We start from the raw sequence: 15,862 nt of genomic DNA, 5'->3' as shown, positions 1-15,862 counted from the left end.
ACTGCAGCCCAAGCCAGACCAGTTTATATGTATGGTCTGGTTCTGACTAAGAAGACAATGGGGTGGCAAGCACATTTTTTGGGGTGGCATTTTCTACCCCGTGCCACCCTCTAGAACTATTACATATGCCATAAAACAATTGTATTCTGGAAACGGTGGTCAGTTAAAACCTTGGAATCATGAGACTCTAGTAAGCTTAACTGTAACTGAAAACCTGTTTTCTCTCCCTGATGCTTCTAAGTCCTACCTGACAGCTTCCTGGCGTTTCTGGAATGTTCTGTTGAGTGGTGGTGGTGGTGCAGGCTGCTCCTCTGGCATACAGTCCCTGCAAGACCCACATTTCCCACCTTCCCTCTTCCAGGCTCTCTCCTCTTCCAGCAGCTCTTTCTTCTCCCGTGGCTCTTCCCAAGCCCTATGCCTTTCCAAAGGGCTGGTACGTAGATGAAAGGGTTGGCAGACTGTCACTTTTCCTGTGCAACCCAAAAATTACATGGTCAGCTCCTGGCTAAATCACACTGAGAGTCACCAAGAAAGTATGGGATGGACTGAATCAGTCCTGGTTGTACTCCTGTGGTTGCATGAAGGAGTGTTTGCCTTTCTTCAGAAAACTAGAACTGCAAGTCCCATTGAAGAAAGGGAAAGGGAAATGGGATTTGATATACCGCCTTTCTGAGGTTTTTGCATCTACATTCAAAGCGGTTTACATATATTCAGTTACTTATTTTTGTACCAGGGGCAATGGAGGGTTAAGTAGCTTCCCCAGAGTCACAAGGAGCTGCAGTGGGAATCAAGCTCAGTTCCCCAGGATGAAAGTCCACTGCAGTAACCACTAGGCTACTCCTAGGGCTGAAAACCAGGTCTGACTAAACCTATCCCTTATGACTTAGAGCTGTTTGGACACCTAAGGTTGAGGCCACTTACCTTTGTGTTTATTGCGCTCCATCTGCTCTTGAAATTTCCGCTGCAGTCTCTCAAAATTAGGTACACCCTTGTTGATGGTTGGCCGAAAAGTCAAATCATCATCACTGGGCTTTTCGGCCTTTCGCAAACTCTTGGGAGCTGAGGCCGGGCGCAGAATTTCTGTATCTCTCTGCCGGGCCTGCACTTTCTTACCACGGCCCTTCATTCCACTAGAATTGCCACCAGGTCCAGCAGTGCGAGCAGACATGGTGCGCTCTCTGGGCTTGGGAGTCCCATCCTCTTCACTGGAGGAAGCCTGCCAAGCCTTCCTGGTCTTCATGAAGTGGAGAACCTCCGGAGATGTTTTACCCTTGTCCAACAGCTGCTTTTTCTCATCATCTGAGGTTTTAGTCTTTATCAAGTAGCCAGCCCACTGGGAGCTGGGTGAAGATGGTACTTGGGACTGAGCCATTTTCTTCTCAGCCTCCTTACGGCTGGCTTTAGTAGCTTCAGCTGCTGTCCTCTTTTCACTGTCAAGTACTGCTGAAAGAAAGGGCTTGGGAGAAGTCGGCTTTGGGCTCTTTTTCCTGGTTTGGATCTGCACACTACTGATTCCAGATGGAGAGGGGCTGGTAAGGCAGATGTCCCGGTGGCTGGCTGAACCATCCCACATCCTCTGAAAAGGGAATGAGCTCCCTTTAGGCTCCCCTCCTGCATCATCAGAATGCTCCTCTGTCATGATGGGTTCCAGGTCTTCCGTGGGAGAGGAAAGAGAAGATAAGCTTCTTAACTGTTGACACAATTTCTCATGCCTAAAAAATTAAAGAGACAGCTGTTGAAAGAATGGTTGGGAATCTGGTACAACTGCTGCTGCTGTCACTTAACCAAAATCAACTTTGTTAGGCTTGATATTCAGAGGACAACTTCAGATTCAGAATATATACATTTATGGAGGGAGGAAAAAGAACATATTTTGCCAAATTTTTAAACTATCTTGAACTTTATTTGCATGCTTAATTGATATTTCTTTGGTGTCCATCTGGTTTATTGATTTTGATTGATATTTTCATAATTATTCATTGATTTTGTTATTTAATTATTGTGCAACTAGTAAAAAAAAAAGCCCGTTTCAGTTTTTAAGGAAACGGGCGCTAGCGAGGTTTTCCTCGTAGTGTGTATGTTTGAGAGAGTGTTGTGTGAGAGTGACTGTGTGTGTGAGAGAGAGAGAGAGAGAGAGTGACTGTGCGAGTGTGTGTGTGTGTCAGAATGACAGTGTGTGCGAGTGCATATGTGAGACACAGCGAGACCGAGAGTTTGCTGAACCCCCTTCCCCTCCCCCCTTCCACCCCTGTCTGAGTTCCTGAAACCCCTCCCACTTCTTCACATGTGAGTTCCAGGACCCCCCTGCCACTTCTTCCCAGCCCCCCTCTCCCCTTCCCACTCTGCCTCTCCCCCCTCTCCGACTTCCAGGACCCTCCTCCCCCTCCCCCTCCCCCTCCTCCTCCCCTTCTTCCCATCCCCCCCTACCCCCTGATCCAGGACTCCCCTCCCCTTCCAGTTCCAGGACCTGTCCCTACCCTTCCAGTTGATTTCCAGGAATCCCCTCCCCCATGTCATTTCAGGACCCCCCCTCTGTAGTTTCATGACCCCCTTCCCCCCCCTGTGTCGGTCATGACCCCCCCCCCCCCCCGTCGTTTCAGGACCCCCCTCCCCACTTCCTGCACGTTTTTACCTCCCACACGCTTCACACAGCCTCTTCTTTTGCTTCTGTTTCAGCTGTTCCTGTGGTCCCGCCCTCAAGGACGGAACCACACGAACAGCCGAAATAGAAGTGAAAGCAGAACCCCCTTCCCCCGTGTCATTCATGACCCCCCCTTCCCTCCCCTGTCATTTCAGGACCCCTCTCTCCACCTCCTGCACGTTTTTACCTCCCGCACGCTTCACACAGCCTCTTCCTTCGCTTCTTTCAGCTGTTCTTGTGGTCCCGCCCTCAAGGACGGAACCACACGAACAGCCGAAACAGACGCGAAAGAAGGACCCCCTTCCCCCCCATGTCGGTCATGACCCACCCCCACCCCCGTTATTTCAGGACCCCCTCCCCACCTCCTACACGTTTTTACCTCCTGCACTGTAGGGACGCTGCTTCACACAGCCTCTTCTTTCTCTTCTGTTTCAGCTGTTCGTGTGGTCCCGTCCTTGAGGGCGGGACCACACGAACAGCAGAAACAGAAGCGATAGAAGAGGCTGTGTGATGTGGATGATGTCACTGATCTACTGCTGGAATCAGACCACGGAGCCACGGTCCCAGGCAGAGACCGAATGTTGGAGGTGAGAATTATTATATAGGATGTCTTAAATACCTTGTTGGCAAAACATGTTATAAAGTAAGGGCCAGATTTTGAACTGGCATGGTCCTAAATTTAAGTTAAACATCGATGCATACCTTAAACCCTTTGTTCAGTTCTGCTCTCTGTACAAATAGAAGCACTGAATATAGTGCCTATTTTAGAAGTGCCATTCCCATTGTAGATATACATAAACCAGCACTTAAATGTTTCTCTTGCACAAATGTTTAAGTTCCAATTTTACAAAACCAGGGTATAAATGTCTAAAACTGAAGAATGTGAAAATGACAAGTGGGTGTGGTCTGGGTGCATTTTGGGTGGGATTATGTAGGCCCTAAAAATTAATGTCTATTCTCTATTTCTGAAGGAGAATAAATGTCAGTGGGCAGACTAGATGGACCGTGCAGGTCTTTTTCTGCCGTCATCTACTATGTTACTATGTTACTATGTCAACGTCCTAACAGATTTACACATACATTTGGGGATTTATACCTGTAACCAGGATGTCTAGGTTTCAGAAAAGTGCTCCTACTGAGAAGTACTCCACTGAAGGGATCAGGGATGGCCAGTGGCGTACCAAGGGGGGGGGGGGGGCGGTGGGGGCAGTCCGCCCCGGGTGCACGCCGCTGGGGGGGTGCCGCGCGCCTGTCGGCTCTTTGTTTTCATGCTCCCTCTGCCCCGGAACAGGTTACTTCCTTTTCCGGGGCAGAAGGAGCATGAAAACAAAGAGCCGGCAGGCGCGCGGAACCCTCCCCCAGTGGCGTGCACCCAGGGGGGGGGGTTCTTTCGCCGGGGGATCGGAGGTTCTTTCACCGGGGGGGGGGGTGTCGTGCTGTTCCGGGGGGACGCTGCACCCAGGGGGCGGGGCGCATCGGTGATCTGCCCCGGGTGTCAGCCCCCCTAGGAACGCCACTGGGGATGGCCATACTCTTTAGAGGCCAACTGAAACTGGTGGTTTTGGTTCCAGCTGAAACCGTATCCATGGCCGAAATTTGCAACTCAGTTTCAGCTGGAATTGAAGCGAAAATCAAAAATACTGTGCCTGCTCTCCCCCCCCCCCCCCCCGCCCCGCCCCAGGCAGAAGATGCACCCCCATTTCCCTATGGGTTGCCACTGCTGCTGCCACTACCATCCCTCTGTGCCCTACCCAGGCCTACCTTATGAAATGCTCTTGCTTATGCTGGTGCCACTGCCAATCTCAAAATGGCTACCAGGACCTTCTGCAGCAGTCTCACAAGGCTGCCATTGGAAGCCTCAGCCATTTTAAACCAGCCTTAGCACTGGGCAGGAAAGACTGAGGTTCTTTCCTGCTCCTGAAGAGGCCATTAGATCACCAGGGCTTGTTAAGGTAGGCCTGGGGTAGGCCTATTGATGATCGAGGTGCCAGGTTAGCAGGGGGACTTGTCTTCTTCGGGATGGGGTTGGGTGGGGGTGGGCAGTCAGGCGGTGGAGCCTACAAGCAGTCAGACAGTATTTTTGGCTAAAACCCAAACCCAGATTGCAGGTCAATTTCAGTGGCAAATACTACTACTACTTATCATTTCTATAGCGCTAAAAGGCATACGCAGTGCTGTACACCATACACAAAAGACAGTCCCTGCTCAAAAAGCTTACAATCTAGATAAGACAGATAGACAGACAGAACAATTAAGGGTAAGGGAATAAAGAGGTGAGGATAAAGGGCAGGGCAAGTGAGTTAGGAGTCAAAAGCTGTGGTAAAGAGGTGGGTTTTGAGTTTGGATTTGAAAACGGCTAAAGACGGGGCTAGACGTACAGGCTCGGGAAGTCTATTCCAGGCGTAAGGTGCAGCGAGATAAAAGGAACAGAGTCTTGAATTAGCTGTAGAGGAGAAAGAGACAGAGTGGAGGAGTGGCCTAGTGGTTAGGGTGGTGGACTTTGGTCCCGGGGAACTGAGGAACTGAGTTCGATTCCCACTTCAGGCACAGGCAGCTCCTTGTGACTCTGGGCAAGTCACTTAACCCTCCATTGCCCCTTGTAAGCTGCATTGAGCCTGCCATGAGTGGGAAAGCGCGGGGTACAAATGTAACAAAAATAAAATAAAAAATAAGAGAGCTTTATCTACAGAACGGAGTACTCAAGGGGGGGATGTAGGGACAGACAAGAGTGGAGAGGTACTGGGGAGCGGCAGAGTGAATGCACTTATAGGTCAAAAGGAGAAGTTTGAATTGAATACAGAAACGGATATGGAGCCGGTGAAGTGATTTAAAGAGAGGGCTAATGTGGGCATAGCGACTTTGGTGGAAGATGAGTCGGGCAGCAGAGTTTTGGATTGATTGAAGAGGAGAGAGATGGCTAAGAGGGAGGCCGGTGAAAAGCAGGTTACAATAATCAAGACGAGAGGATCACCTCTATCCCCAATCCTCTTCAACCTTATGATGATTCCTCTGGCCAAATTCCTATCCAAATCCGGCCTTAACCCCTTCATCTATGCCGATGATGTCACAATATTCATCCCTTTCCAATCCAACCTTACTGAAATCTCGGAGAAAATAATCACTGCCATGAACATCCTAGCGTCCTGGGCCAACGCTTTCAAGATGAAATTGAACAAAGAAAAAACCCAATGCCTAATCCTTTCATCACAACATGCTACTCTGCTCCCAACCACCTTGATCACCCCTGATGTCACAATCCCAATATCTGACAATCTAAAAATCCTAGGAGTAACACTAGACAACCACCTAACTTTGGAAACTCATGCAAAAGCCATGACGAAGATGATGTTCAAAATGATGTGGGTACTGAAAAGAGTAAAACCATTCCTCCCACAGCAAACTTTCCGCAACCTAGTACAATCCACAGTTCTCACCCATGCCGACTACTGCAACAGCATCTTCATCGGCTGCAAAGCTCAAATCATGAAAAAACTCCAAACCGCCCAAAACATAGCAGCCGGACTCATTTCTGGCAAACCACGATTTGAAAGTTCAACTCCACTGGCTCCATATCAAGGAACGCATAAATTTCAAAGCCCACACAATGATCCACAAGATCCTCCATGGCGAATCTCCAAGCTACATGACCAACTTGATGATCTTCCAGCCAGAAATAGGTCCAAATCTTCCCGAACATATCTCAATCTTCATCTTCCCAACTGCAAAGGCCTCATACTCCAATCCTCTCCCCCACATCTCTCCCCATTGTTTCTACTCTTTTAACTTGAACATCTCTTGATACTTTGTATCATAAATTTGTGTATCTATGTGATACCTTGTACCATACTTGTACCATACTTTGTGTTATCTCTGTGATACTTTGTACCATAGCTTGTAAGCCGCACTGAGCCTGCTATCAAGGGGGAAAGAGCGGGGTATAAATGCTATAAATAAAATAATAAAAATAAAATAAGAGTGTGGATAAGGGTTCTGGTAGAGTGCTCAAGGAGGGTCCAGAAATATTCTTAGCGTAAGTCACCTAGTGAAGCACTGGCATCTCTACCAGAAGACTTTCAGATAGTCAGTACTTTCCAAGCTGCAGCTTAAGGCTCTTACTGGGTCTCTGACCTCGCCCCTGGAAAGTTGCGGGAGACTCAAAAATGTGGGAGACCCGAGAACTCCCACAGGCATCTGCAAACCACCCCAGGCCTCCTTTCTCAGAAGCCTTTAAATACTAAATATGAAGAAACTTGGAGTGATCCACCCCAGTTCCCCAGTCACATCTCTGAAAAGCCTACATATAAAACTACCTGAATCGCAAGTAAATCAGGCCCCAGGGGAGCGTCGGGGCTTCAGCATTGCCATGTGGAGTTGCAAGAAAGATGGTGCCCTCAAGCGCACACGCACACCCAAGAAAACAATTGCCCTGCGCCCACCAAAATGAGCCAGGAGGGAAGGAGCACACTGCTCCAAGGAGTTGGGCTGTACAGTGGATCTCTAGAACAGGAAACTGCAGCAGCCCAGTGGCTCCCACACTGGAAGCTGCTTTTGCTCTGCCCCACCAGCGCAGATAGGATAATGGCTACTCACCCCCTCGAGAAATCACTGTTGCATGTCAAGTCGGTCCTCACACCATTCAGCAGTTACTGCAAACCGGCATGAGCTTCCCGTGCTGGACAAATCAGACTGAGATTTTTTTCTTTTAAACACTGCTCAAACTGCATTTTTTCTTTTTTTTTTAAAGGCAGGAGAGGACCCCGGAGCAAAAGAAACCTCAGACTATGACCATCCACCTGCTAGATAGAGAGAATATAGAAGTCAAGGTGACTGCACCTGACCACACACAGCAAACCTCTGAAGTTCTCTCCATCCCCACCCGCTGGCAGAGGGGCACAACCCACAAGTCTCTGGATTGATCTGTGGGACACTATGGAAGCGGTCTTTCCACCAACAGATGTCATACTTACAAATATCAAGCAAGTGAACCTAAATATTGTGAAACATCAAATCAAGTGAACCACATACAACTAAATAAAAAGGAGAAAAGTCAAGAGTAACAATGAAGCACAAGGATGAAAATCTGTGAATTCAAGCACAGTACTGACCATAAAGGACACATACCTAACAAGGGGTAAAGGAAAGTCTCCCCTAGCTAGTAATTCCACATTTAAGACTATCTGAAAATAAAAATCCAAAAATAAAAGGGCTGTAACTAAAAGCCAAAGGAATGACATTCTAAAAGAAAGACAATTTGCTTAACAAAGAAGCAATAAAAAGCGAAGATACTTACCTGTAGCAGGTATTCTCCGAGGACAGCAGGCTGGGAAGCGGCATTTGAAATAGCAAAAAAGTTTGCTAGAGCCTTCTTAGTGCGCTGCGCATCCGACTGCGCATGCACCGAATGCCTTCCCACCCACCGCGTGGCCAAGCTCCTCAGTTCAGTCACAAATAAAAGAGAAATGGAGAAGACAACTCTAAGAGGAGGTGGGCAGGTTTGTGAGGATTATCAGCCTGTTGTCCTCGGAAAATACCTGCTACAGGTAAGTATCTTCACTTTCTCCAAGGACAAGCAGGCTGAAATAATCTCACAAGTGGGGTATCCCTAGCATCTAGGCTCACTCAAAATAACAAACGTTGGTCAATTGGGCCTCGCAATAGTGAGGAAGCAACATAGATTGGACACCCTCCGAGAGAATATCTGGGATGGAGTGGATACTGCGCTGTTTACGGAAGAAAGAGTTTATAAATAGCTGGAGAATCTGAAGGTGGATAAAGCTATGGGGCCGGATGGGATACATCCCAGGATACTGAGGGAGCTCAGGGAAGTACTGGCAGGACCTCTTAAAGCTTTAATAGATCTTTAGAGACAGGAGAGGTTCCGCGAGATTGGAGATGAGCGGATGTGGTCCCTTTTCACAAAAGTGGAGACAGGGAAGAAGTGGGAAACAACAAATCGGTAAGTCTCACGTTGGTGATAGGAAAAATAATGGAGTCACTGCTGAAAGAAAGGATATTTAACTTTCTAGAAGCCAATGGGTTACAGGACCAGAGGCAACATGGCTTTACCAAAGGAAAATCCTGCCAAACGAATCTCATTGATTTCTTTAACTGGGTGACCAATGAACTGGATGAAGGACGTGCGCTAGATCTAATCTACTTGGATTTCAGCAAAGCCTTTGATACGGTCCCCCACAAAAGACTCGTGAATAAGCTGAAAGGGCTGAATTTAAGACCAAAAGTGGTGAACTGGATAGGAAACTGGTGGCAGAAGCTGGTGGAAAATGGAATCCGCTCAGAGGAAAGGAAGGTGAGCAGTGGAGTTCCTAAGGGGTCAGTGCTGGGGCCTATTCTGTTTAATATATTTGTGAGAGATATTGCTGAAGGGTTAGAAGGAAAGGTTTGCCTTTTTGCGGATGACACGAAGATAGCCAATAGAGTGGATACCCTGGAGGGAGTAGAAACGATGAGAAGTAATCTCCAAAAGTTAGAAGAATGGTCGAAGGTCTGGCTGTTAAGATTTAATTCCAAGAAGTGCAGAGTGATACATTTGGGGTGCAGAAACCCAAAAGAGAGATAACAAATAGGAGGAGAGAGATTAGTAAGCTCGACTCAGGAGACAGACCTTGGGGTGTTGGTGTCCGAGGATCTGAAGGTGAATAAACAATGTGACATGGCAACGGCCGTGGCCAGAAGGATGCTAGGCTGCATAGAGAGGGGTATAACCAGCAGAAGAAAGGTGGTGTTGATGCCCCTCTACAAGTTGTTGGTGAAGCCCCACTTGGAGTATTGTGTTCAGTTTTGGAGGCCGTATCTTGCTAAAGACATAAAAAAACAGGAAGCGGTGCAAAGAAAAGCTACAAAAATGGTATGGAATTTGCATTACAAACCGTACAAGGAGAGACTTGCCGACCTGAACGTGTATACCTTGGAGGAAAGGAGAAACAGGGGTGACATGATACAGATGTACAAATATTTGAAAGGTATTGATCCGCAAACAAACCTTTTCCGGAGACGGGAAGGTGGTAGAACTAGAGGACATGAATTGAGGTTGAAGGGGGGTAGAATCAGGAGTAATGTGAGGAAGTATTTTTTCATGGAAAGGGTGGTAGATACACGGAATGCTCTCCCGCAGGAGGTGGTGGAGATGAAAACTGTAATCGAATTCAAACATGCATGGGATAAACACAAAGGAATCCTGTTTAGAAGAAATGGATCTATGGAATCTTAGCGGTGATTGGGTGGTGACACCGGTAATTGGAGAGTAAAACCAATGCTGGGCAGACTTCTATGGTCTACTATTACTACTACTACTTATCATTTCTATAGCACTACTAGACATACTCAGCGCTGTACACTTGAACATGAAGAGACAGTCCCTGCTCGACAGAGTTTACAATCTAATTAGGACAAACAGGACAAATAAGAGATAATGATCGTGGCTGAATAGATATAGATGGGCTGCAGTGTAAATTTTAAGGGGATGCGATGTTCGCTTCAGAACGTTTAGTACAGGAACAGTGCTTGCCAGACTTTTATGGTCTGTGCCCTGAGAAAGGCAGGGACAAATCAAACTCGGGTATACATATAAGTATCACATATCATGTAAAATTAATTTATCTTGTTGTGGATGGACCGTTCAGGTCTTTATCTGCCGTCATTTACTGTTACCATGTTACTATGTTAATATGTAATGCAAGGTCCCACGTTAGGAGTCATCGACTAAGAAAGAGATCTCGGCGTCGTTGTTGATGATACACTGAAACCCTCTGCTCAGTGTGTCCGCTGGCGGCGGCTAAGAAAGCAAATAGAATGTTAGGAATTATTTGGAAAGGAATGGAAAACAAAAGTGAGGAAGTTATAATGGTGCGACCACACTTCGAATATCATGTGCAGTTCTGGTCGCCGCATCTCAAAAAAGATATAGTGGAATTAGAAAAAGTACAGAGAAGGGTGACGAAAATGATAAAGGGGATGGGACGACTTCCCTATGAGGAAAGGCTGAAGCGTCAAGGGCTCTTCAGCTTGGAGAAAAGACAGCTGAGGGGAGATGATAAAGGTCTATAAAGTAATGAGTGGAGTGGAACGGGTAGACGTGAATAGTTTGTTTACCCTTTCAAAAAATACTAGGACTAGGGGGCATGCAATGAAGCTACAAAGTAGTAAATTTAATACAAATCGGAGAAAATATTTCTTCACTCTAGGTGTAATTAAACTCTGGAATTCGTTGCCAGAGAATGTGATATAGGCAGTTAGCTTAGCGGAGTTTTAAAAAGGTCTGGACGGCTTCCTAAAGGAAAATTCCATAGACCATTATTAAATTGGCTTGGGGAAAATCCATAACCGAAACTGAAATTCGGTTGGCCTCTAATCCTCTTAATCACTCAGTGGTTGGTGTTGACCCCTCCCCCACCTAAAAGCAAAACTGGTAACAGATAATGGGCTCTGTAACAAGTTTGAGAAAAATAAACATTTACCTTTCACAAATGTTCAGTCACATAAATATTTATGTTGCTATTCCACTATTATTTGTCTAAAATGGATGTTTGTGCTACACATAACTGGTGCACAAACGCCCTTTTCTCCATGTATTTTAGAACTGGATCTATGTCAGCTGATGCTGTTTTAAAATACTAGCACAACTTAAGAAGTCCCGACCTGGACGTCTCAATTCTGATATGTATGTCCTTTCTAAAATGCTGCTCTACATGTATTGGCCAGTGACTGTGCTGACACTATCCAGATTTTGGACGTGCCTTCAGCCCGCCCCTAACCTGATCCACATTTATATGGATAGTATTGGGCCATTTAGGAGCATAGATACACATGTGGGCTACTGTTAAAATGTGTTATTCTCCACTGACTCGTGTTATTTTAGCACAGGTCCCATTTTGTGCAATGAGACCTAGTTACTAATAACTAAAGTTAACAGTAAAACAACACATCTTAATAGTAGCTCACCTCAATACTTGCCCCTTCCTCTTAGTGATTTAAATAGCCCAGTATTATGCATATAAGAGCTGTCTGAGCTAAGCTGGGCATTTTCAGACTTTGTTTGATTGTAAACTGATGTTACCTGTGTCCTGCTCTTAACAGCTACCTGATAAACTGCTGACTTTACCTCCTTCTATTCTATCCTATTAAAAACAAACAAACGAAAAACAACAACAAAAAATAGACCTGTTTTTTCACTTGCAGAGGGTCTGACCTCTAAAAGTTTCTAATCTGTCTTCATCTTGTTGCCTTTAACTTAAAATTGTTCTTGCATTGTGATTTCATATTTTTATGCTGGAATTGTCTTAAAATTTTGTTTTCATTAGAACTGTGTTTTGAATCTTCTGGTCCAGTGACTTAATCCAATCAATTTGGTTACATAGTATCTAGTGACTCATAGACTGTGTGCATATAGACGAGGGGCAATTGTATACAAGTGTATGGTAAAAGAAAAAACCGAATACTTGGCTTACCTTGAGAGCTGTCTGAGCTAAGCTGAGTATTTTCAGACTTGTTTGATTATAAACTGATGATATCTGTGTCCTGCTGTTAATATCTACCTGATAAACTGCTGACTTTAACTCCTTCTATTCTATCCCATTAAAAACAAAAGAATAGACTCTGTAGTCCCACCCATCCCTAGGTGAACTCCCTTTATATAGGACAATCAAGGGACAAGTATTTTCATTACACCATAATTGGCCAATCCTACTCCTTGTTATCCTCTATCATAGTTCACCTTTTCACACCTGTGAATCACATCAACATGACCTTCATTCATAGCTTTGAAAGCTGTCTCCAAATATCAGCTTTGAAAGATGAGATCAACAAACTCAAGAAGGAATTAGCTACAATTAAAGAAGCATCCAGGATTACTCAATTCCAAGTCAATTTACCACCATCACTGCCACAGAGAATGAAACAACAGAGGAATAGATGGCTCTGGTCACAGTAGGCTCTGGTAGACTAAGACCTGTGACACAGAAGTACTCACCCTCCCAACCTTTGCCCTTATCTAATTCTTTTGCTGTGTTGCATCATTATGATGCTGAAAACAGAAATACTGTGGTGGAACCAGAGACAATGAAAGTAGTACAACTGAAGAAACATCCCCTAAACAATGACAGATTGGTGAAAAGCAGAAAATTCTTACTGCTCAGAGACTCCATTATCAGAGGCATTAAGGGGTCCTTTTACTAAGGTGTGCAGAAAACTGGCCTGTGCTGGTGTAGACACGTGTACTGGATGTGCACAGGTTCATTTTTCAATGCACCTGTAAAAAAGGCCCTTTTTTGGCCAAAAATGGACATGCGGCAAAACGAAAATTGGCATGTGTCCATTTTGGGCCTGAGACCTTACCGCCACCCACTGACTTAGTGGTAAGGTCTCATGCAGTAACTGGGTGGTAACCATCAGCATGCATACAATGCCAATTACTGCCCAGTTAGCACCACACGCCAGAAAATTTCTGGCGCGCCTACTGGATGCGCATACAAAATGAAATTACTGCCCAGGCCACACAGTAGCCGGGCAGTAGTTCCAAACTGACACGCGTTGGGCGCGAATAGGCGCCTACGCAGCTTAGTAAAAGGGCCCCTAACTTAGGAACATAGTTCAACCTAGTGAAATGCCTTCCAGGATCCTCAGCTTCTAGATATACTGACCAAATACTGAACGTGATCCGAGAAGAGAACAAGACTTCAAATACTGATGTTGTAATTCACCTGGGGACAAATGACTTGGCCAACAATAGTTTTCAGCACAGAGAGCATTCCAGAAGCTTGGGGAGGGACTGAAATCTTTGGTTCAGACTGTGGCTTTTTCTGAAGTAATTCCTACATGGGGAAAGGGAGAAGAAAGACTACGTAAAACAGTGGAATTCAATGAGTGGCTTGAGTCTTGTTGCAAAGAATGTTTTAGATACAAAGGAGCATGGGGTAATATATGGAAAAATAACAGGCTGTACTGTAATGATGGGCTACATCTTTCTGTGATGGGAAAAGGGATCCTTGGGGAAAAATTTAGAGAGAATGTTTCTAGACATTTAAACTAGAGGGCGGGGTGACAAAAGGAAACAAGGGAATTCAGAAAGTCACCCCCAGAATAAACATGATGGCAGAGGGAAATGTCATCTAAATATAGAAAACCACCTAAACTTACTTAGCACATGGAAAGCAATGAGCACAAATGCTTGTAGTCTAAGTAAAAAGGTTCAAAACTTGTAAGCCCTGATGTTTGAAGAAAACTTGGATATTGTTGCTATTACAGAGACGTGGTTCAATGATTCCCATGAATGGGATGTGACCATACCGGGCTATAATCTTTTTAGGAAGAATAGAGAGGGCCGAAGAGGTAGAGGAGTAGTGCTGTGAGAGACAATATCAGAGCGGCTGAAATGCGGGGAACCTGGGGAAAGAAAGAAGCTTTATAGATCATCCTGGAAAGAGAAGATGAAACTTGTTTCGACACGGAGGTTATCTACAGACCTCCTGTGCAAATGGAGAAGTTAGACAAGGATCTGATAGAAGATATTCAAAAGATTGGTATGAAAAGGGAGGTGCTACTGTTGGGAGATTTCAATTTGTCTGACGTGGATTGGAAAGTCCCGTCTGCGGAATCGGAAAGAAGTCGGGAGATTGTGGATGCCTGTCAAAGTGCCTTGCTCAGACAAATGGTGACGGAACCCACGAGGGAAGGGTCGATGCTGGATCTAGTGCTCACTAATGGAGGCAGTGTTTCCGATATCCGGGTGGGTGCCCACCTATGTAATAGTGATCATCACACCGTATGGTTTGATATAAGGGCAAAGGCGGAGTGCGGACGCACAAAACTCAAAGTACTGGATTTCAGATGTACTGATTTTGATAAAATGGGGGCATAGCCGCCGAGGGGGAAGGCAGGGGGGACAAAATTCCCCAGGCCTGGGCCTCCAAGGGGGGCCCGGTGCCGCAGTCCCACCCGCCCTCCGTCGTCGACCGTCTGCTCCCTGCATTGAAATCGCAGTCTCACCTCTATGAAAGCAGCACTGTAGCAGCAGAATGCCTCCCTTCGGGCCTCCTTCCCTCCCTGTGTCCCGCCCTCGTCTGACCAATGGTCCATCTAGCCCAGTATCCTGTTTTCCAAACAGTGGCCAAGCCAGGTCACAAGTACCTGGTAGAAACCCAAATTGTGACAACACTCCATACTACAAATCCCATGGCAAACAGTTGCTTCCCATGTCTGTCTCAATAGCAAACTATGGACTTTTCCACCAGGAATTTGTCCAAACCTTTTTAAACACAGATACTCTAAGTGCTGTTACCATGTCCTCCGGCAAAGAGTTCCAGAGCTTAACTATTCATTGAGTGAAAGAAATATTTCCTCCTATTTGTTTTAAAAGTATTTCCATGTGATTTCCTTCAGTGTTCCCTAGTCTTTGTACTTTTGGAACGAGTAAAAACTCGATTTACTTTTACTCATTCTACAACACTCAGGATTTTGTAGACCTCAATCATACCTCCCTTCATCCATCTCTTTTCCAAGCTGAAGAACCCTAACCTCTTTAGCCTTTCCTCATATGAGAGGAGTTCCATACCCTTTATCATTTTGGTCGCTCTTCTTTGAATCTTTTCCAATTCTGCTATATCTATTTTGAGATACGGCGACCGGACGTGAATGCAATACTCAAGGTGCAGACGTACCATGGAGCGATACAAAGGCATTATAGTATTTTTGGTCTTATTCCCCATCCCTTTCCTAATAATTCCTAGCATCTTATTTGATTTTTTGGCTGCCACCGCCCACTGAGCAGAAGATTTCAGCATATTATCTGCAATGACACCCAGATCATTTTCTTGAGTGCTGTAAGGGGTTGGAGAGGAGCCTGCCTCAAGGGGGGCTGAGGCAGAGGCCTGAGGGAGGTGTGTTCTTAAGGAAGAAAAAGTTTCACTCACAGATTCCTGATAAACATGAGATTTGCCCCCTAGTGGCCAAGAGGCCGGTCAGACTACTGACTAAGGGTAGGAACTACCATCCCCAGAAGCCATTAGTTCCTATGCAAGACTCTCAGGAATTGGAGGGCGGGAGAGATGATTAGGAAATGGTCTCTGATCAGGGAGAGGAGAAGGAGCTGGGGGAACCCTGTGGGGAGGAGGCTATGGAAAGGGATAAAATGGAGGCAGTTGAGGAGCTGGGGGAGGAGAGTATGGAGGTTTCAGCATTAGCATGAACTTAAGGGGGTAAGGTGAAAGG

At 45.8% G+C, this 15,862-nt stretch overlaps 1 protein-coding gene across 1 annotated transcript in view; it reads right to left on the bottom strand.

The window, feature by feature from the left end:
• The window catches only part of TSGA10IP (testis specific 10 interacting protein), a 246,307-nt gene that overhangs the window by 169,426 nt on the left and 61,019 nt on the right, over positions 1-15,862 (bottom strand). The window contains exons 3-4 of the mRNA XM_030220147.1: positions 922-1,712; positions 248-470 (exon numbers count right to left, since the gene is read on the bottom strand). Coding sequence (XP_030076007.1) covers positions 248-470; positions 922-1,712 — 1,014 coding nt within the window. The remainder of the gene's footprint in view (positions 1-247; positions 471-921; positions 1,713-15,862) is intronic.

This window comes from Microcaecilia unicolor, chromosome 11 (assembly GCF_901765095.1).
Source record: "Microcaecilia unicolor chromosome 11, aMicUni1.1, whole genome shotgun sequence".
NCBI classification, from domain to species: domain Eukaryota; kingdom Metazoa; phylum Chordata; class Amphibia; order Gymnophiona; family Siphonopidae; genus Microcaecilia; species Microcaecilia unicolor.
This window is presented reverse-complemented; position numbering and strand designations above follow the sequence as displayed.